The 23,373-nt window shown below is 40.4% G+C and overlaps 2 protein-coding genes across 3 annotated transcripts in view; one reads left to right on the top strand and one right to left on the bottom strand.

The window, feature by feature from the left end:
• The first annotated feature begins 28 nt into the window (after nt 1-28).
• Nucleotides 29-19,057, top strand: rab40c (RAB40c, member RAS oncogene family). The gene is made up of 6 exons (XM_017492740.3): nt 29-1,325; nt 9,921-9,981; nt 12,201-12,261; nt 13,036-13,113; nt 14,631-14,853; nt 16,480-19,057. Exons 1-6 carry the CDS (start codon nt 1,184-1,186, stop codon nt 16,749-16,751), a joined length of 837 nt encoding a protein of 278 aa, XP_017348229.1. The 5' UTR covers nt 29-1,183; the 3' UTR covers nt 16,752-19,057.
• Nucleotides 18,386-23,373, bottom strand: part of tmc5 (transmembrane channel like 5) — an 18,691-nt gene continuing 13,703 nt past the window's right edge. The window contains exons 16-18 of one of the 2 annotated variants that reach the window (XM_017492699.2): nt 21,069-21,147; nt 20,876-20,959; nt 18,386-19,510 (exon numbers count right to left, since the gene is read on the bottom strand). In XM_017492699.2, coding sequence (XP_017348188.1) covers nt 19,448-19,510; nt 20,876-20,959; nt 21,069-21,147 — 226 coding nt within the window. In that variant the 3' untranslated portion in view covers nt 18,386-19,447. Of the gene's footprint in view, nt 19,511-20,875; nt 20,960-21,068; nt 21,148-23,373 lie in introns of those variants that run through there. The other variant, XR_008393068.1, reaches the window with a different exon arrangement.

Genomic DNA, 23,373 nt, shown 5'->3' on the forward strand with positions numbered 1-23,373 from the left:
AAGTCGACTCTTGAGAATCGATACATAACAAACTGACAGTGCAGGCGAAGGGACAGACACGCAGAACAGAGCGATGGATGTTTTCGTTATTAAATCGGACATTTCAGAAATTTAATAACAGAAATATAAGTGCGGATATTTTGGAACGACTTGCGGGATTTTTTCCCCATATATTCCGAGGAGAAATGTGTGGACATATTCCTTGAAAAACACCGACTTTTCCATGTTTGTTCACTGATTTGTATCTTGTTCGCAGTGATTTCCATTAACGCTAGCAATATTAGCCGGCTAAGCTAGTTTATGCTAACCTTATATACCTTAATCCTCACAGGATGTGAATGAGCAAATGTAGCTAACTGTTCGCGTTGTCTTTCTTCGAATAATACTTCTTTTTTATATATATAAAAAAAATTCACGAGTTCGTCATCGACTGGACAGAGGTACGCTATAAATGTCTCGCGCATTTATTAATTTTGACAGTTAGTTAGCAAATTAATGCAAGCTTATCATCACCATAGTACACCAGTTAACTGAACATATATATATTTTTTTTAAATGTCATTTCTTGTCGTTGCTTACGGTTTGTTATATTTCGTTATTATCCGTGTAAAAATATAAACGAGCCATGGTTTTTGTGAAATGCGTTTGGGAGCTAGCTAACAATGCTTAACGAGTTATGCTAGCATATTAGCAAGTAAACAAATTGTTGGATTTTTAAGCGCTTAAACGTTAAAACCACCTGCATAATTTTGCATGCGTGTGTTGGTGGATTAAAAATATTGAATAATATTATTATAATACCGTAGCGTTATTTTGCTAGTCAGTTAGCTAGTATGTGTGCAGGCTAGCTAACGCTAATACACACCGCTAGCATAAAGGAGGTTGTAACGTTACTAATAAAACTTGCAGGGTTTTCTTTCTTCAGTTGGGTAAAGTGATTTTAACCTGCAGATATCATTCCGCGAACAAAGATTTATACGCGTTGTGCTTTGTTATTTCTCTAAACTTCAAAGTAATAAGTAAAGAAAAGACCGACAGGAAGAGCGAAGCTCATGTAAGCTAGCTCAAGTAGCTAGCTTGGACGCTGTTGGTCCTGGATGACTTTAGTCGGGTTTATGACACACGGTGAACACCTGGGCGCTCGCGGAGGTTTTCTGGACCTTGTGGCTCTGATGTGAGCAGGATGGGATCTCAGGGCAGCCCGGTGAAGAGCTACGACTACCTGCTGAAGTTCCTGCTGGTGGGAGACAGTGATGTGGGGAAAGGGGAGATCTTGGACAGCCTGCAGGACGGATCTGCCGAGAGTCCATACGCCTACAGCAGCGGTGAGTCCAGCACCACTCTCAGGGGTTATTCATACACCAAAAACATTCTCCACAAGGCTGTGGGTTCAAGTCCAGCACCACTCTCAGGGTTTATTTATACACAAAAAACATGCACAGGTGCTTTATTTCTCCACAAAGTTGTGGGTTCAACTCCTGCACCAATGTCGGGGTTTATACACAAAGTGCACACTGCAAGAGTCCAGCACCACCGTCCGGGTTTATTCATACATAAATAACGTTCTCGAAAAGGCTGTGGGTTCATGCCAAGCACCACTGTCAGGGTTTATTCATACACCAGAAACATTCTTCACAAGGTTGTGGGTTCACGTCCAGCACCACTATCAGGGTTTATGCACAAATCATTCTCTCCACATGGTTGTGGGTTCAAGTCCAGCTTCACAGTCAGGGTCTATTCACGTATGATGTTTTGTCAACGGGACTCCAGGTGAATGTGATTGGTCGGCAGGGAAGTGGTTGATTACACATATAAACAATTATTTTTAGACAAACATTGTTGTGTCTCATAAAACCCAGGGTTAGTCTTAGCAACTACAGCAAAATGCTGTTAAAAAAAAGCAAGTGGTTTTTATTGCTAGATTTTTTTTTCTGGAAACCAATAGAACTGAACCTCAACAAATGTTATGATTCACATGATATTATATTCCATTGTTCCTATCAGAGACAACTTGATTTTGCAAATGTTTTTTTTTATTAAGAAAAAGAAAAATAATTAAAATTCAACAACTTTAACAATTGTTTGTGTAATCACGTTTAAAAATGTATATCATTAATAATTAATAAAATATATGCTATAAAATCTATACTGTATTCATACTGTATCATAATACTGTAATATGTTAGATACCCCGTGAAGTACATGACTATAATCTTGGTAGAATCGTTCACAGTTGTCCAGGTCATGCAATTTTTAGGTGGTCCTTTATTGACTTTATTACTATAAAGTGCTGGTGAGCAGCGTTTCTGAGAGATTGGCATAAGGGGGATTTAATGGGAGAAAAAATAAAGATATATTCAGTTGCATTTGGTTCTTGCTTCACTCCAGAGTAAGACAATCCACTCATATTTCATGAGGAATAGAAAAGAGACTCTCGATTATGCAGTGAATCTCCGGTGACCGTGAGGCAGTCGAACATGCGGTCGACTGTGAGTGATGTCACTTCCAAACACAAACACGCCCTGTAGTATTCTCCCACCCCCAACACTGACTGGCAGGGTTCTGTACAAGGCATGGGGAATGCAAATGTAAAGAGATTTGCGATTCCATTTGAATATCGTCAGGCTCCAGACGCCACACTGAGGAAATGAAATATCAGACTATGTAACTGCTATTGCCATTTCAATATGGCTGGGTCATAACGCGTAAGACACCGGAAATGCAATTGCAAATGGGCTTTATGTTTCCATTAGAAATTTGGCAGACATGGTACGTTTGTGTAAATGAAAATGCAAACGATAATACACAATTTGCATTTTCATTTGAATTATGTCACAATTTATGCGCCCACAAATAGGAAATGCAAATACAGTTTGCAATTGCTTTTGAATATTGTCTGCTAAACACTCCCATACTTGGACATGCTCGCAAGTACGCAGTTAAAGCCGCGTAAAGAGACAACGCGGCGGTGCTTTAGTCTTTTAGTCTAGCCGAGTAGAGTCGACGCAGTAACTCATCGTGGACTAGCTGCATTCCATTCTGGGTCTCTTCAGAGTTTGCTCCAGCATCTCGACTGTTTCTACATTTGATTTCTCAGTGATATGACGATAGAAAAATGATGCGTGAACTGTGCTTCGCCACGAGAATCACTAAAAACTTCATAAATATTCCAGTATAAACATATTTATTGTGTTTCAGGGTGGAGTTTTATTCATTACGTTTATAATATCGCTTTAACTTCACAACTTTAACGGCTGTCCTTACACTTAGAAGTCAGTTTGGAGTAAATGTTTTGTTTTTATTTTTTTCCAATTCCAAATTTATGTCTGTGGTCATGTTGGAAAAATGCCGGATGGAGTTTTCTTTCAGACAGTGGTCACATTTTCCAAATCTCAGTCTGCAGAGCGGTGACGGAGAAAACGTTGTGGCTTTGACACTGATATTAAACCCAATGTGGTTATTTATTTTATTTATTTATTTATTTTAAATGTGTTGAGTCACTTCTCCGAGAAAACGTCCAGCCGCATGTTCTGAGCTCTGATTTCTCCACTGAGACTTTGTGTTCCTGTGAGAATAAAGAGTTTCACCTGCTCCGTAGAAGTCTTACTTATAAGAGTTAGTGTGCTTTAATGTTTTTGTGTGAAAGTGTTTTGGACGAATCTCAGGTTCAGGACGTCATCTGCTCGGGTAATGAGCAATGAGTTGAGCATTTCGGAGAGTTATCTAATCTGATGAGGGTTTGTTTTGAACGTGCCTGTGGCTGTGTTGCGTAACACACTTCAGTGCGCTGCCCTTTTGTGGGTTTCCTTCATATGCAAATGTTTTTTATTTAGCAATTAAAGGAAAACGAACTCAGAATTAGAGGAGGGTGATGTGACCAAAATATCATATCACGATACTTTCACGAAACATTATCATGAAACATTTCTACTGCACGTGATGGATGATGTGTATCACAAGATATAGGTTTGCCAGCAAAAAAAAAAAACACAAACATTTTATCTCTACAAAAATTAATTGGTTTAAAATAATTTTTTTTTTATAATTGTAAATAATAAATTGTAATAATAAATTTAAGGTTTAATATACATTTTTAATATCAAATTAGCTGCTGCTAATTGCAAAAAAAGAAAAAGGTTTCATGATATCTGTGATTTCTCAGAAAAGATCGCTGTGACAGAATTGATCACGATATCAGTCAGAATCCGTGTCTCTGCTTTAGGTCTGGGATCTGAACTTATAAATGAACTGTGTGTATTTTGCATTTTGACAACTCGAGAACTCAAATTCACGCGAACTTAAGACTAAAAATAAAGGAATGAAACATCTGGCTCGCAGGGCTCGGTGATACGATGATGTAATATCGATATTGTGATCAATTACATTACGATACACTTTTCTGAAATGTTTGAGGTACAGTGCCTTGTGAAAGTATTCACCTCTCTTGGCGTTTTTCCTATTTTGTTGCCTTAAAACCTGGAATTAAATTGGAGTTTTTTGGGTGTTTGTATCATTTGATTTATACAAGATGCCTACCAATTTGAAGATGCAAAATATTTTTTTGGTGGGCGGTCCTCTCTTGGCAGATTTGTTGGCAATCTTTCAATTTTTTAATAATTGATTTAATCTGACCTGCTTGGAGAGCTCCTTGGTCTTCATGGTGCTGCTTGCTTGGTGGTGTTACATCTTCAGAACAGGTGTGGGTGTGTGTGTGTGTGTGTGTGTGTGTGTTATATATATATATATATATATATATATATATATATATATATATACACACACACACACACACATACATACATACATACATTTGCATGTACCACTTTTCCTTTTTTATTTTTATTTTTTTTAGAATTTTTAAAAACATTTTTTTTTTCATTTCACTTCACCAATTTGGACTATTGTGTCCATTACACGAAATCCAAATAAAAATGAATTTAAATTACAGGTTGTAATGCAACAAAATAGGAAAAATGCAAAGGGGGTGAATACTTTTGCAATGAACTGTATAATAATCAGTCCGTACAGGTTTTCTTTCTTTTTGTTTTGGGTGAATGTTGTGGCTAAAGATGTTTGATTACGCAGCCTTTTTCCAAAATTGATGCAGCTTGTGGAGTTTTTTTGCGCAAAAGTACGTAAATTGGCGAAATCGCAGTTGCACAAAATAGTTTTGTTTGTTGGTAAATGAGACCTTTTGGCTGAATGTGCGTCGTGATGATGTCACATGACCCATCTTGGCCCAAATTTGAGATAATTATGAAAACTTACACGCTCTTCCAAGTGTAGTGGCGTTTGATTGATTTTGCATTAATTTCTGCCATGGCGAACTCCTGGAGAGACTGCTGTATAACTTGCCGTATTACATTAACATCCAGTTAATCTAATACGTCCAGAGAGGCAGAGTTCAGGTAACTCATACTAGAGCGAAAGTTAAATTGCATTAAACTCCGATGTGAAGCGCTCCTGTGCAAAATGCGTCAGTGACTACGTTTACATGGACAGAAGTAATCTAATTATTGACATTAGTCTGAGTAAGATAATAATGTGATTAAGGTGTTTACATGAGTCGCTTTTAGGATACTCCTTTCATGTACCCGTTTTACATGTTATAAAACATAATTAGACTAACGGCACGCGTCATTACGTCACCACGCCATCCGACGTCCCTCCAGAATTTCACATATTAACATACAGTTCGTCTTCGTTAATGTACTGTATACAGTTTTGGGTGTTTTTATTTATTTAATTTTTTTACGAACGCTTTAAGTGCGGTTAATTATTTGTCATGCTGTACGTGCAAATAGACGACTGCCTGAAGCTGTGGGCTGCCTCCCAACCCGCATACTTACCGTCTATATGGTAGCCGAGATACATGTATTTTTCCCCACTACAGGCCTATAGTAGGCAAGTACGTGGCTTGGGATGCAGCCGTACTCTCTTGTTCACCGTAAAACGGTTGAGCACTGCCGTGTGTGATTGTGTCCTGTCGCAAAATACAGTGAAAACTCTCACACGACGTTAATAATGTGATTAAGGTTTTCACATGTCTGTAATACACGTTGATAATGCGACTAAAACAGGAGTTATCCACATGTCTTAATTCAATTTGTGTTTACTTTGAGTATGATCTTAATCAGATTAAGGTAATTAAAAATTGCTGTTTACATGGTAGTTTCTTAATCACAGTATTGTCTTAATCGGGTTAATATTGGATTATTGTTGTCCATGTAAATGCACTGACTGTCACTGGATTAAATGTTTATTTCGGACAAGTCTATCCAGTCGTATAGAAAACCGTCCGGGAAAATATCAGTGGGAATTTGGACAGCACTATAAAATCTCGCCGGTATTGCGATGCAGGAGAAGCGTGGTACTTGCACAGGAAGTACCTGTGCACATTCACTTCCTCCAAAATCTCAGCACCGCACTCTGCCTCGTTTTTCAACGCTTCTGATTTTCAGCCTTTTGATAAAATGTTGGAAGAGGAAATGTACTGCATGTGGTTGTATTTACTAAATTCCCTCAGATGTTTTTAGGGAGTGGGATGTTAGAAAGTGTCTTTCTGATCCACCACGTCTGTTTCAAAACCAGAGAAAAACACACAGAGACAGAGAGAGAGAGAGAGAGAGAGAGAGAGAGAGAGAGATCTGATCCATACCCCAGAGTCTTCATTAAAATCTGCACCCAGTGGTGTATCGGTGGCATGTTTACACTCCGAGTCTTTCTCAGCACTGACCTGTGTTACTCTGTGGCTGAAAGAGCACGACTGTAAATATTTAAAGAGCTGAGCTTCTGTGGGGAACGTGGATATATTTTAGTCAGCTACCGACCGAGTGAAAGGTCATGCTGTGGAATTCTGGATTGTGATTGGTCAGATGTTGGTTAATTTTCTATAACTGCAGCTCGGACAGTAGCGCAGCTGCAAATCACAGGTTTACATTAATGCGCTCGTTCTAATGATCACACACTATCGTTTCTATAGTAACACCACGTTCACAGGGACTTACATTTGGTTTTCTGTAAGGAGACGTGTAGGTCACATTAGTGGAAGGAGTCTCTGGTGTCAGCATCAAAGCAGCAAAGTTTTTCGAGGTCTTCAGGACAGAGTTTGTGCTTTTGTGGTTTCTCTGTAATGTGACAAGCTGTGTCTTTTTTTTTTTTTTTTGGACTTATTAACTTCAGAATTAATTAATTAATTAACACCTTCTGACCAATCAGGATGCAGGATTCAGCTGGATTCAGTAGTATATATGGGTAGTATAAACATGGCTCAGATTTCTGCTGCTCGTTTTGTCTCGAGGCGTCTGGAGGAGCCGAGACTGAGCCGGTAATTATAGCGTGCCATCCTCACTTACTCCGTAGCAGGGAGGGGAGCTGAGACGAGCCAGAGTGACCCACAGCTCCAAACTAACCCTTGGTTTTCTTTAGGCCCCAAAACATAGAACAGCAAAAGTGGTTTCCATGACAACGGCCATCATACAAGCAATCGCTCTTGAGTAACCCTTTGTGTTAAAGCGTTATATATGTATAGTAAAATCTACTTGGTTCTACGTGGAACCCTTTCTGGGAGAGAAACATTCTGTTTAAGTTTCTACATGGAACCTTTGAGTTCCTGCAGATGGGGGAATGAACATGTCTATAGATTTACCCTCAATGTAGGAATAAACATGAATTTGCACATTTGGAAGTGCCTCCATCTCCTAATAAATTATCAATAACTTCATCTAGCTTAACTAAACGTTTAGTTTAATGAACTTCTAGCAAATCTGATCGTTTGCATATTTCACATAGATGTTCAGTGACATCATAAACTTTATTTTTATTGCTGTTATTTAGAATAAGAACAAGCACACGAAAAGTTCAGAGAGACCTTAAGTGTAAGTCTGAGCCACCGTGACTCGAGGGCGAGTAGAACACATCCAAGCTTTTTCAAAGTCCCTCAAGAACCATCTGATCTCTTTTTTTTTTTTTTTTTCTTTCTCAGACTGGTTCTGCTTTAAAGCATGACACTTCCTTGCTGGACATAAACAAATCCCAGCGCAGTCTGAGGGTACGTTTACACTACAATGGTGTTCCAAAAAACGGAGAAGTTTTTCCTTTGCGTTTTTTAAGTTTCAAGTACAGACGACAACGTCTTCAAAACGATCGCCATTCGCACGGATCCGTGAAAGCGACTAAAAGCGCTGTATTGTGCATGCCAGGCCTGTAGTTGGTGATGTCACTTTGTAAAGAAACACAATGCGCATGTGCACATAAGCATTCACAGCATTTGACACCTGAACTGAAGCTAGGAAACGCCAGGGGAAAAAATTGTATGTAGAATTTTATGTAGAACGTTCTGACAAGGTACATCAAGAGTTTCAGAATTTCTGGCATTTATGTTCAACTTTCATTATTTTAAAATGTAAAATTAACAGAAAAACAGTAGAATGGATATCATTAGCCATTCCAAACCTCTCATCAGACACTCTGCCTCACGATGTCAAGCTTTTCCTCAATCCAAAGAATCTGTCCGCCATATTGATCCGAGACTGATTGAGACTGCCCGATAAACAAATCCAAGTAAACTGGGAGCTGTGGTTTTTCTGGATGAAAAGCACAATAACGTTTACATTTCTCAAATGATTTCAATGGTTTATGATCTACATGGAGTACAAAAAAAAGTTCTGTCTCCAGTTACTTACAATCTCGATACGTAGACTTGGAAAATTATTCATAGTCCTAAGGAAATGTGAAAACACTTGTCAAGCATAGATTTGGCTTATTTTTCTTGGTTAATAAATGCTGAGACGTCTCTAATGTAATAGAATTTAATGTACGTGAAATGTGCATAAAGGTTTCTTCAAATGGATTTTTCTGTCTTCAACCCCCCTTTTTGAACTTTTCTTGTGCTCCAGGTCAGAATTCTGTTAACAAAGCTCGTTCATTTTAAAATACTGAAAAAAAACACAGACAGTCAGTCTGCTTTCTATATTCGTCGCTGTAGATGTGGGTTAATAATGTAGCGTATGTAACAAATGCGTCTCTGTTGGTCATAGTAGTGATGCAGTAAATCTAGACTTTGCTGGAGAAGTGTCAATAAACTCCAAATCTTGAGCAGCACAAACACAGTCCTGTAGTTGTGAAGTACTCGTGTGCATGCCTATAGACTGAACACGTAATACACGCGCTCATGACATTATCGTTTTCACAGATTCTCGTTTTTGTACGTTTACACTGAGACGATAACGGCATCGTTTCGAAAACTTGCAAACTTTGAAATCCGTTTTCAAATGTTTACATTTTCAGGCCCCAAAACGCCGAACAGACAAACCGCATCAAAAGTTTTCAGTTTTTAGTTGAAAACCTTGTCGTGTAAACGGACCCTGACTTGGGAGTATATAAACTCTGTAGATGTCAGCCAGGAGATGGGACATGGAGAACTCTGTGTGTGTGTGTGTGTGTGTGTGTGTGTGTGTGTGTGTGTGTGTGTGTGTGTGTGTGTGTGTGTGTGTGTGGTGGTCTGGAAATAAGATGCTGTTACAGTCCTGTTCTGTTTAAAAAATTAAATAAAAAAAAAGACGGAACATGGTGGTCCTTAGTGAGCAGCTGTTTGTTTCAAGTCCCGCTGTGTGACTGAGCGTCCTGTAAATCATTTTAATCCCTCGTATTTATAGCAAGTCCCATTAGTGTCATAAAAAGATTAGATTATACAGCAACTTCATCCAGATCCAAAATGGCCGATTTCGGCTCGAGTCACAGGAAGCATTTAAGACTTATAAAATTAGCAGTGAGTACTGGAGGAAGCGGAGGCTTTAGCATCACGCTCCCAGGACTCCACAGCACTTAACATCAATATTTAGTGACTCAGCTGAAAAAAATCCCTCCAAAAAAATTCTGACACTTCATTTTTTTTTCCTCATCTTTTTATTTTTGTCCAGGAATCGATTATAAGACCACCACAATCCTGCTGGACGGACGGAGAGTGAAGCTGGAGTTGTGGTAAGTATGTTAACGGAACACAGTGCTCTCAACACACACACACACACACACACACACACACACACACACACACACACACACACACACACACACACACACACACACAAAATCGCTCACTCACTCTCTCACTCAAAAACAGTAGTGTTCTACAGCAACAAGAGGCTACAAACTGTAGTGGGCGTGGCCGGTGAGGAAATGGTGTCACTTTGGAGAAGTATTTAGTACTTCTGTAAACGATAACAAGGTGTTCACTCGCAGTGAGAAGTCATTTGTTTCTCTGTGTGATGTGTTTTTTTAGCAACAGTCACTAAACCAGTTTAAATCCAATTGGAGGTGCTTCTCCAATAAACATTATTTAATTTTAGATTCAGAAATCAGCAGCAGCGAGCATTTTCTCACCTCAAGATGAATGTCAGAGAGGAACGGTAACAAAATGGACGAAGTTTCAAAATGGCCAAAAATGAAGCATCACAAATTCTAATTCCACTGATCATCCTCACGTCTCAACTATTGTGCATCACTCAGCCCCACCCACCATGCACCATGACCAGTCTCCACCCACCATGCTCAATCTCCACCCACCATGCACCATGCCCGGTTTCCACCCACCATGCTCAATCTCCACCCACCATGCACCATGCCCGGTTTCCACCCACCATGCACCACGCCTGGTCTCCACCCACCATGCTCAATCTCCACCCACCCTGCACCACGCCCAATGTACACCCACCATGCACCACGCCCGGTCTCCAACCCCCTTCCCTGCCCCCATGCACCACGCTCAGTCTTAACTCTCTGCACCCTGTCTCCACGCCCCATGTATCACCCCCAGTCTCCACCCACCCCATTTTCCAGTCACTGTGAATCAAAAGTTCTAATTAAAAATGACTTGGATGGGAACATAAAATAACTATTATTAAATTGTTAAATCAAGATTAATTTTTAGGTAAGTTTCAGTTTTAAGTTGGTAGTAATTTTAGTTCATTACTGAGAGGTCTGAAAGCCCACACAATAAATAGTTTGTCTCAAGTGTTGAAAGATGTATTAAATCTTAGGTGTGTGTACGTATGTGTGTGTATATATACGTTTGTGTGTGTGTGGTGTTTTTTTATATATATATATATATATATATCCACATACTCTTGTCAGAGCTCTGTAGCGTCTTTGCACATCTCCTCCTTTTCTTTTTTGCGCATGCTAAATGTCAGTTCAGGTAAAAGTCAAAATGTCAGCGCCTGCTAAATGTCTGTTCTTTAAAGAGATTCAGAGAGTGATGAGTGTAATATTTTCGAGCTTTTAGTTGTGATACAGAGACGATATGGACCTCCTGTCAGACTGCAGCTGGAATTAGACCTCCACATCATGGAGAGGAGGGGGTGGGGCTTCAGGACTGTGGCGGCTTTATAATACAAAACAGGATGATGAGTAAGGCTCTGTGGAAAAGCGATGATGAATCTCAGTCAGGAAGGCAGTGTGTGTGCGTGTAGTGCACTGTAAGTGTGTGTGTTGCACTGTAAGCCATTAGAGCTGTGCGTTACAGAGTCAGCGTTAGTGTTAATGTGCTGCAGAGACGCCATAACGTTAAATCTCCATCACTCAGCATCACCCTGGGGAACATATCAGAATCTGTTCATCAAAATTTTCTCTTTCTAAAGTTAGTAATGCAAAGGTTTGCAGGCCCATAGGACAAAGATTTATAAATTAAATTTATATCAGCCTTTAAAAAAAATATATGTAATTTTACAGAAATATACAAATGATATCCATGTCCACTCTTTTATATTCAGAACAGTCTAAAAACTCCAAATGTCCCTGATACCTGTTCTGTTGTAACTCACTGTTTACCTGTGTGTGTGTGTGTGTGTGTGTGTGAGCGAGTGAGAGAGAGACAGAGAGAGAAGACAAGCTCTCAGGTGTGTCAGGCCCTCAGTTTCACAGTCAACACAGCGAGAATTTTATGTGCACACAGTTCACATCAGTACTCTGTGTGTGTGTGTGATGAGTCCCAGCGTGATCTAGAAGGCCGTTAGACCGGTTTTTCCTGGCCATGTTGTGAGTCGCAGAGTCCCAAACAAACCTCTTCTTTCCCAAACAAACCTCACAGCTGTGTGCAGGATCCAGAACATTCTGTCAATATCATGAAGGTGAACAGAAGGAGAAAAGGTTGTGGGAGTATTTCATGCCCTAACGTGTGTGTGTGTGTGTGTGTGTTTTTTCAGGGACACTTCAGGCCAAGGCCGCTTCTGTACCATTTTCCGTTCCTACTCCAGAGGTGCACAGGTGAGTGTGATCCCGTCCGAAATGTCATAGTGGGGAAAAAACAACAAACCAAGTGCTTCTAAAATGCTTCTGAATGACATTAGATTTAGCAGAAGTAATCCATCTCTGTCTATACAAATGAACTGTATTCAGTAGAAAGGGCCAAAAATGTAGCGACTTCTCTCACTTACTGTGTTTAATTTGTTTACTAATGTATTTGTCAGACAGCGGCCATCGACCAAAAACCTATCAACAGCCAGAATGAAAACATTTATTTTGGTTTATTTTACTTCCATCCTTATAAAATTTAACTTGATATCATTTGACAAATGGGTAAAAATGGCACTTTTGTGATCAAAACCTGTTTCCATTTTTTAGGCTTGAATTGTACAATAAATCACCAGCGTCATGCTTTATTCATCATTCGATTTTCAGACATCCACAACGTGTTCACCGACTATGTTTACATGGACAGCAGTGAGCTAATTATTGACCTTATTCTGAATAAGACAATATTGTGATTAAGGTGTTTACATGAGTCGCTTTTAGAATACTCCTTTCATGTTCCTGTTTTACATGTATAGAACATATTTCCATTAACAGCACACGTCATTACGTCACCGCGCCACGCCATTCGACGTCCCTCCAGAATTTTACGTATCGACATACAGTTCCGGATGAAAAGTAGAAATGACTTCCGGTCTGAATATGTGCCGTTTTGAAACCTGTGATATGTGGAACACTATTCCAACTCAGATTACTGTTTGTTTGTTTGTTTGTTTTGGTCTGCTGCAGGGGATCCTGTTGGTGTATGATATCACTAACCGCTGGTCCTTTGACGGGATCGACCGCTGGATTCGAGAGATCGATGAGGTAAGAAACTGAAGGGGGGAGGGGCTTGCCGCATGTTTTCCCCAAATAAATGCACACAACAAAAACGTTGTGTTTTCCTGTTCCTTAAAGGGGCCATACTATGATTTTCAAAGTTCATTATTTTATTTATTAGGTGTAATAGAATAGGTTAACATGCTTTAATGTTCAAGAAGCACATTATTTTTCACTGTACATTATTGCAGTGCCTTGATTCCCAGTCTGTCTGAAACACTCTGAGTTTCGGTTTCTTCAAAGCCCCTCCTTCCGAAAACCCCAGAGTGCTGTGATTGGCCAGCTGACCCGTTAAGTTGTGATTTGAACAAAAACTTCAAGTGTGTGTCGGAAATGTAACGGCGAGTACCATAATCACGAGCATCAGCTTCCAAGGCTTCTAAAGCAATTATAAACACAGTTAATAATGTCGTGGGTTTTACCAAATCAGTTCGAGCCTGATGGATCGGAACCAACTTTATAAGCACAACTTGAGCAGAAGGTTTCACAGTGGTAAGTTTTTATTTGATAACTCTCTTACGTTCAGATGCGATGTCATAACGGTTTAATTTGTCTTCTTCGCTGTAACAACTTTATGTCCCGAAGTGACGACATAAAATTCAGTTTAAAAAAATGTTAAATTAATTAAAAATGTAAACATGATTGCGGCATTATGCTGGTATTTTAAATCGTGACGTAGACGTTTCCGGAAGTAATATCTGGACTTGGATGGAGACGTTTTGTTCAGGTCTGTAGCAGTGTCCTCTGTTTGATGGAATAAATCCCTTTGTGGGAGACTACAAGCTTTTAACTTTGCAGATCTTCTACATGCACAAACAGATCCACTGCACACTAAAGGAAAACATTAAAAAGCCTCACATGACCCCTCTAAAAGATTCGATTCACTGAAGATAGCTTGTGCTTCCACTGACCAGCGTTACTGAAGATTTGTTCCAGTTGTAGTTATGTTAGAAAAAGGTGGAGCATCATGGCCGAGTTTACACAAGCCGTTTCATGCATTAACTGATCTCTCTTAGACCTCAACTATTTTAATGTTGGCACCCTTTGTGTCACCCAAATTCGCTTTGTATCACGTCCAGGAAAACAAAAACAACTAGAGTAGAATTTTATTCATGTGCAGGTAATGAGTTCTCTGCTTACTCATGCCCATCACGTGTGTGTTTTTGCGCTGCTCCTAAGTAGAACTGATACCACACACGTACACATTCCTGATCTTTCACCCTTTCCTGTCACAGTATTGTGTGTATGTGTGAGTATTTCTCCACAGGGACACCACAGGGAGTTTCTCTTTCCTGCCCCACCTCACCAAAACACACACACACACACACACACACACACACACACACACACACACACACACACACACACACACACACACACACACACTTTCTTTCCTTCTTCCATTTCAGTGTAAGAGTTTTATTTGCATGACACGTTCTAACAGTTATGACCGTGAGTATGTGGTGCAGTGTGTTATTCTCTGTCCGTCTCTTGTGCATATGCAGCATGCTCCTGGGGTTCCTCGGATCCTGGTCGGGAACCGCCTGCACTTGGCGTTCAAACGTCAGGTTCCCACAGAGCAGGCTCGCTCCTACGCGGAGAAGAACGCTATGACCTTCTTCGAAGTGAGTCCGCTCTGTAACTTCAATGTCATCGAGTCGTTCACAGAGCTGTCTCGCATCGTGCTCATGAGACACGGCATGGAGAAGTTCTGGAGGCCCAACCGAGGTTAGTCACTGCTCGACTGTCTGTGTGTGTGTTAGAGAGGCACAGGTTTGTATTATGTCTCTCAAGGTCACGCCCCTAAAATTTAACAGCAATCTTATACACTCACTGCCCACTTTATTAGGACACCTGCACATTTATGCAGTTATCTAATCAGCCAATCACGTGGCAGCAGCACAATGCATAAAATTATGCATAGATAGGTCAAGAACTTCAGTTAATGTTTGCATCACACATCAGAATGGGGGAAAAGTCAGAGGTCTGTGACTTTAACTGTTGGTACCAGATGGGCTGGTGTGAGTCTTTCAGGAACTGCTGATCTCCTGGGATTTGCTAAACTTTCTGCTAAACTGTAGGGGGCATGAAGTCGAGGAACATAATACGAAACTGTGTAGCAAATGGAAGAAACTTACTTGCTCAAATTTTTTTCATTGCTACCCAAAAAAAAAAAAAGTTTGTGGTGCTGTTCTGCTGTTCTAGGTGGTGTGAAGTAGCTGAGTGACTGTTACCATACCGAAGTTGATCATGTTCCTGTAACAGCACCTTCCCAAGTGTTTTATTCCTCTTATACCACAGACATTTTCACCGCATCAACATCCCTGTGAATGAGCTGTTACTATAGAAACGATAACATGAGAATTGTCATTTCTGCAGCAACAGCTCATGCACAGGGATGTCCATACGATGAAGTTTTCTGTAAGGAGATTCTAAATTTATTTAGCATTTATAGAAAGGAGTCTCCAGTGTCGGCAGTTTGTAACAATCAGAGGTAAAGCTGTAACTTTTGGAAAAGTTTTCTGCCATCTTCAGGACAGGAGTTTACACTTTGCGATTTCTCACTAACAAATAATGCCAAGCTGCTTTTTTTTTTTTTTTTTTTTTTTTTTTTTTTTTTTTTTTTTTTTTTTTGTCTTATTAATTAATGTCGAGAGAGAATAAAGAGAGGCTGGTGAGGAAGGACTGTTTACAGCTGCTATAAAATAAGTGAGAACAGGAACTAACTTGTTCCACTGACGTTCCACAACTTTAATTGTAGCTATAAACAGTTTTAAAAAGGTATGAGGTGTTCTTTAAATAATACAAATTGTAGTTGTTTCTGTGGTATAAGAGGAATAAAATATGTGTGGACGGGCTGTCACAGGAACTTCGGTGTGGTAACAGTCACTCGACTACATCACACCACCCTGTCACTCAGTATTTTATTACTTACTTGTCTAAGACGTGAGGCCATTAATCTGTGAATCCTCAGAAATGATTTGTACAGTTGTACAAATTTGTTTCATGAGTACAGATTGTTTCCAGGAATTCACAGATTAACAGTGTTAAAATGGCCTCATAACTCAAGTTAGTAATAAAATGAATTATCCGCTTAGCTTCAGCTCCTGACTTCTTATGTGAAATCTTCATCGCTGCATCTGTGAAGACATTAAAATACAGAACAGCTGACCCTTAGCTAAGCCCCTCCCCTTTCTGACCTCCAGTGGAAATCAGAGACTTGTCATTTTTGACTAGTGTAATGGTAACAGTGGGCGGGGCTTGGTGAAGGGTTAGATATGTGTGTGTTTTGTTTGTTTTGTTAAAACCCGTGTTGCCACTAGCATGACTCTGTCCCTGTGTTTATCTTTCCAGTGTTCAGCCTGCAGGACCTGTGCTGTCGCGCCATTGTGTCGTGCACGCCGGTGCACCTGATCGACAAGCTGCCGCTCCCCGTCGCCATCAAGAGTCACCTGAAGTCCTTCTCCATGGCCAACGGGATGAACGCCGTCATGATGCACGGACGCTCCTACTCGCTGGCCAACAGTGGTGGCAGCAAAGGCAACAGCCTGAAACGCTCCAAATCCATCCGGCCGCCGCAGAGCCCGCCTCAGAACTGCACCCGCAACAACTGTAAGATCTCCTAGCCTGGACCAGGCGGGGGGGAAAGGATCCAAACCCCGCCCCTAAACGCTTCCTTAGAACTGTTAGGAGGATACGGATCACATCTGCTGCAGTCAGTCAGTCAGTCATACCTACTACAACACACACACCGTCCTCCGTCTGTCTGGTGGAGAATCTGCACAGAGCGATCAGACGACCCTGAGATGGTCTTCACTCAGTTCATTAAGCTTCGGTTAGTTAACAGCATGTGTTTTTTAGTTCATCCAAGTTCGGATAAACTCACCACAGATACCGCATCTCTCGGACCATGGACGGCTTTTAATAAACACGCGTGCTACACCGTGCCACAGCACACGACTGTTTAGAAGTGCTAGCATAGCGGTGAGGTGGTGGTTCGCGCACACACTATGATGAACGTCGATAGTGTGACTGCATTTCGTTTGACTTTCTTCTTCTTCTTCTTCCGTCAGTCATTTCTGGATCATTTCACGCATCACGTCGAGCGCCTCCTCAGGGGACTGTTTTTGCTTTGAGTCCAGTCGAGATCTCCTGCACTCATGGTTCATTTTGCCTAACTTCTTTTTGGTTTGTTTATTGAAAGAAGCAACGTCATCGCCCATCATCCCCCCCAACACCCCCTGAAGAACAGCCCTTGTGCCAAACCATCTAGAATCTAATCTGGGGTTGTTCAAATTTTTCGCTCGAGTTTAAAGAACTACTCTGGTCCTTTTGAGTCTAATCTGTGCACTGTATCCATCCACAGTGTTTGTGTGATTAGCACGCAGAACAAGTTTCAACATGTTCCCCTGTACTAAAACACTCGTTCACAATGGAAGGCAGTTCTGCATTCTTGCTGTTGAATAAACATTACCAGTACGCAATTATAGAACCGGAAACTCTTACCAGTGCTGCTGCTGTTAATCAGCTGCAACAATACAGTAAAAAGTAGTTCCAGTTATTTCACACTTCAGTCGTATCCATACGCCACCAGAGCGACGCACCTATTCTATTCGTAAATATCTCCTTCTGAAAAACAAGGAATAATTCCACAAAGTCAAAGCTTCGCTTACAAACATCTTTGTTTTGCTAGACTCCTAAATTAATTAAACTTTCCCCTCCCCTCAGTGCAGGGATCCTTATCTGTAATAATCACACACAATACAGATGTGGTAGAAAAAGCGCTGGAATATTTCCTTAAATGCACCGGATCAGTTCGACACATTTTCTCTACATGTCGTCGTCCTGTTATTTCAGTGTTTTTGTAGCAGTGTTGCTCTTAAAATCTTCACAAGGCATGGTTCGCGTTCGGATTCTGAACACGCGATTGCTCGGTTGATTTAAAAATCTCAGAGTGAAGAACCTATAAATATTAAGCACAAACCATATATCAATACCATTAGTAATATTTTTTTGTTTTTTTCCCCCCGAGAACCGGACCCCCATTCCGACCGTGCTCCTGATTATTTTGATGAATTATTTAGAACCCCAGTGAAAGGAGCAGCGACTTCTTTTTAATCCTGATGAATAATGAATTCCCCTTTTTGCAGATCTGCAGAGCATCTAGTCAGCCTTGAAAACGCCACATGGAGTGTCTGGTGTGCGCGCTCTCTCTCTCTCTCTATTTATCTATAATCTATCTCAGGGATTTTGCTCAAAACCCCCCCAATCGATAAACGTGCCACGCTATAAATAAAACCTCTGCTTCACCCTTAAGCTAAATGCACCTTCCTGTGCTTGTGTTCGGGGAACAACAAAGCACCTGCACGTGATCCGTCCGCTTTGGCCGTTTGGAGACGTAACTTCTGTTATCATTTAGTAAAGTTAAACTCCGTCTACAGTCAAGTTTTAGTCTGGAGGGCTGTGACTTAGTTAGGAAAAGTCCTCGGGTTTTGTATTGTAAGGTGGGTCTTTGTTTTGTTTTGATGCATCTCGTTTTAATCTGTCTTTTTCTGAACCTCTTTTACATGGTTGCTTTTAAAATTACAGGGATCATCTTCCAGAAGCAGATTAAACCTATTAATGAATAAATCCGTTCACAGTCGATACGTTTTGATTTATTTATCTCCAGGTTTAATCTGCGTGTGGAAAACGTGTCCTGCGGATTTGGATATAGAAAAGAAAAGGGAAGAACAATGTGAATGCGATTAGCACACAGTTGTAAACACTATTCTTTTTTTTCCTCCTTGGGTGTAAGCTAAAAGCTGCTGAGTAATTTAAGTAATCATCGAAATGTTCTTGGAACGATGAACCGAACCATTTTTAAATTATTGTCTGTACAGTGTATGAAAAAAATGATGACTTTTTCACAATAAAAATCAACAGTATCGTTTCACTGTTTTATTCCTTGGTTATTTTTCATACATGTGCTACAACGACTTGTAAACATTTTAATATTTCAAAACTAAAACTCTAACAGCTTTACATAAAGTGACATGATTAGGTGCATGAGCTGTGTAATGAAACACTGCCGTCTACTGAACTGAATTCTGTATTACGATACGAGTCTCCACCATGAACCACAGCCTGTTGTTGTTGTTGTTTTCTCTGTAGAAGAGTGGCATTAATGCAGAAAACATTAAGCCGAACAGTGTGTTGTCACTGGAATGCAGAAACCACTAATATCAGACTTCTGTTGGGCAGAAAAACAGTCCGAGCCCTGGTGCATGGGAACTTTGTAATTACTCGCCGGCAGGAGGCCAAAAGTCTTTAATAATGTGTCTCACATTTCCAACGGTAGCGTGTTCATCCAGTTTTGATTGAAGTATGTCCTCTCAGAGAATTCCTGAAGGAGGAAAAACAATCCCACCATCGCTTATGTGACCATATATACTCAACACTAATAACAGCCTGAAACATCTCTAGAATATATTAAAGATCTGCAATTACGATATTTAACGGTACCAATTCTACAAACCCCCAGAATATGATTCATATGTTAGTAAAAATATCAACATGATTCAATACTCAAGTGTATCAAAACAATCGGAATATTGTTAATGCTTGAGTGGATCAAACCTATCGTGGCAGCTGATTGGATGATAAATGTTATCTGTGCACCTGGACTCGAGAATATATTTAGGAGCTTTTCGAAGGAAAAAACATCAGTTCTTAAAATGTAAAATTCTCATTTTATAGCACTGTAACCCAATACAATTCAGTAATCCCTGTAAGATTGAACAGAACAGGAAAAAATATCTGTCGTAAGTAGGGCTGTGATGGTTGCCATGACAACTGTACCACCGCGGTGGTAGTTTGCTTTCTGTGGTGGTGTCACCTCACACGTGGCACTATGACGAGTGCAAAGTACAATGTTTTGTATACATGTGTAATAATAACTGGCCATATAAATTTGCATTTATAAACTAGCATATAGCGGGAGAATTTACATTAATACACGAATTATGTAATATGGTGGTGTCTGTTAGTTTGAGTGGTGAAATCCAGTCAGGCGAATTTCTGTGGTTTCACTCCGGGCTCTGCCACTGCGATGGATCTTATTAGGAAATCAGATGTTACATTGGCGATCTGGGAACAATTTGGATTTGTGCCTAACGAGAGAGAAACTCTATTTCATGCCATCTTTTTATTATCCACTTCTCTCCCCTTGCGGGTTAATCACAATACCGTATCCCACAGCGCCCTCAGGCGGTTTCTCATGGAAACTACATGACACAACAAGGCTGTATTGAGTTGTTTCACTGACTGATGTGCTAAAATAAAGCCACATCAAATTTTTGTATATTTAGGTTTGTATTTAATTTAAGCCTATTAAAAATATTTTTATAATGTAATATATTTTATTTTTATTATTATTAAATAATAATATATAGTGATATAAATTTCATTCCCCTGGCGGTGGTTTGGTCAAGGCTGCTTAGTCACAGTCCTAGTCATAAGTGTACACTTTTCTAACGCTCCATGTAACAGATGTGCGTTAATAACAAACGCTTCCCTGTCTCCTTCTCAGCAGGGCTGCGTGTCCTACGGCCCTCTCCGTATCACTGTGTATTATTCATGACCGACCCGTCTTTCTAATTTGCCCAGATTGTGTTGTGGGGATGCACACAAGGCCATCAGCGCCATCCACTGCAAAGTCTAGAACAGCACTGGAGGTGTGTGGTGGTGATGGAGGATAACAGTGTCTCACCTGGGGACCGAAGGCTGCGGCGGCTCTCCTCTGTTTCTGGATGCTCTGTAATCTGTTCAGCAGGAAGGTCTTGTCCTTACCCTCCTAATAAAAATGCAGAAGGTAAAGGTTTTACAAGGATAAGAGAAAGATCCTATCAGGAAATCAAAGTAGCTTTTTTGTGCTTGAGTTTTGTTTTTTAAAAAGAACTCACATTGACGATCTGCTCACGTAGAGTGCGGATGAGCTGCTTCCTGCCCTGAGTGATTTGCCACAGGAAGTACGTCAGAATGCTGGAACGGGGGAGGAAAACATCAGAGAGTAATGAGAAATGAGCGGCTGTGGTTTAGTTTTGGTTTTAGAGCAGGAATGTCTTTGGCTTTGAAACTCATCCTTGGCTAGTGTACGTTACAAATTCACATAATCAAACTGCTCTTAAGCATCATAAAGCCTCTTTCTTCAGGTTTCCATTAAGGAAGATTATTTTAACAGACTGGTGTGAAACATTAGATCGGCATCTGGTCAATCCGTTCCAGCTGTAACAGCAGCATGCTGTTAGCGTATGTGATGAATGTAAATGGTCAATTTGGAAGGAAAAAATAGCCAAGGTTTATATCTTCGAGCTGATCAATGGATTAAATGAAATAAGGTCAAAGCAGCAACTTTCAGCATGGTGAGCTTTGGATGTATATTTGGTGCTGAACAACACCCAAAGCACTGATTTACTTTAAACAGTAAGGAAGATACTGAAAAAAAACTATTTTAGACATTTGACCATGGCGTCATCACAGCACAGTAACCAGCAGGTGAACTGATTACATTCAGGAAACGATTCCATCCGGGTCAAGGCACAATTTCTTTAATTGATTTATAATTTCTTAAACTTGTGTAAAAAGGAGTCTCTAAATTTGTCCGAAACCCTATTTTTGTTTTCAATCTAGTTGTTTGATGCATTTCTGGGAAACAAAATCCAGTTACCGCACAGATCAATAGGTTTTTTTGGCTGAATAATTACCCATGATAATTATTCCGTAATTAACTGTGGGGACTCATATGACTGATGCTCATCTGAGAGTATTTAGAGTGAAATAAATAACACAGGAATGTTTTGGGTAATATTTTATAACATTCATGAACAAACTGTGGCTCATCCGTCGATCCAGGAGCCACTGTATTCGATCCCAATCCTAATATTTTCATTCATATTGTCTACAACGTACTTAGGGTTAGGGGTCTAGGACACCTGCTTCCTGCCAAGTTGCTCTTGAGGTACTTTGCAAGCTTTTGGGATTTCTTTCAGTTTGCAATTTGAACACACGTTCCTCTCTCAAACGTTGCCAGTTTATGTCTGAAGCTTTAGATTGTTATTAAAGATTGTACTCGCATCCTACATCCTGCTGAGTTTATGACACATACCAAACAAAACGTTTTTGTGTCTACACCAGTTCACAACACAAAGTAGCAACTAGACAAAACTCACAGTGATTTTCTTCTCCAAGGTTTAAATATATGCACTCGTCATCCACTGTATTAGTACACCTGCTGTTACCTAATCACAATGCAGCAGAGCAGTGATGCAGGTCAAGAGCTTCAGTTAACGCTCATGTCAAACATCAGAACGGGGGAGAAATGTCATCTTTGAGTGTGACATGGTTGTTGGTCTGAGTCTGAGGATTTCAGTAACTGCTGATCTTCTGGGATTTTCACATAACAGTCACAAACATTCACCGAGTGCCAGTCTTGGGATCTGAATCTGAGGCAACAATGAAGCTGACTGAGACCGAAGATGGTGCGGTAACCACCAACGCCGACGTCATGAACGACACGTTTAAACATTTCTGTCGGGAATTATACAAGTCATATTCACCGTTTGATAAAGAGATGTGCAGCTCATTTCATCCCTCTCTAGATTTACCTGAGACCTTATTAAGAAAGACAACAGGACAAGCGCTGGCCTCAAAGCAGCAGTGTAATCCTAACAGCTGAGCTGATTCCAGGAGGCACAGGGTGGGACTGAACTGATGACCTTAAAGTTGTGAGACTCTGATCCTAGCCACTACTCCACCGGGCCTCTGTGAGAGTGCTATATTTTTCACTATTTTTTTGGGTGATAAGAGTGTTTCTTAACCCTGTTAGACTTAACCCTGTCCCTGTTAAACCTGTGTGTGTGTGAGAGAGAGAGAGAGAGGAAGTGAGAGTGAGAGAGCGAGCGAGAGAGACAGAGAGAGTGAGAGCGAGCGTGAGAGGATAACAGTTTGAGCCTTGTCTCTGGGCCTCCAGCAACTAAAAGGCAAGATTTGATTTTGTTAGCACGACTTTGCGTGTCTGATATGAAAAAAAAAGTACAAAAAAAGCTTATTAAGTCACAGGTAGCTCAGTGAGTAATGTTTGTGTGTTCATGTAGCTGTGTTTGAACTCTGTGGTTTGAACCCACACTCAGGTACTTTGTCCTTTACATGATCTTAAGCTCCAAGGGACAATTCCCACACACACTCCTTTCACGCTACATTATTATGTAC

Source organism: Ictalurus punctatus, chromosome 2 (assembly GCF_001660625.3).
Source record: "Ictalurus punctatus breed USDA103 chromosome 2, Coco_2.0, whole genome shotgun sequence".
Lineage (NCBI taxonomy): Eukaryota > Metazoa > Chordata > Actinopteri > Siluriformes > Ictaluridae > Ictalurus > Ictalurus punctatus.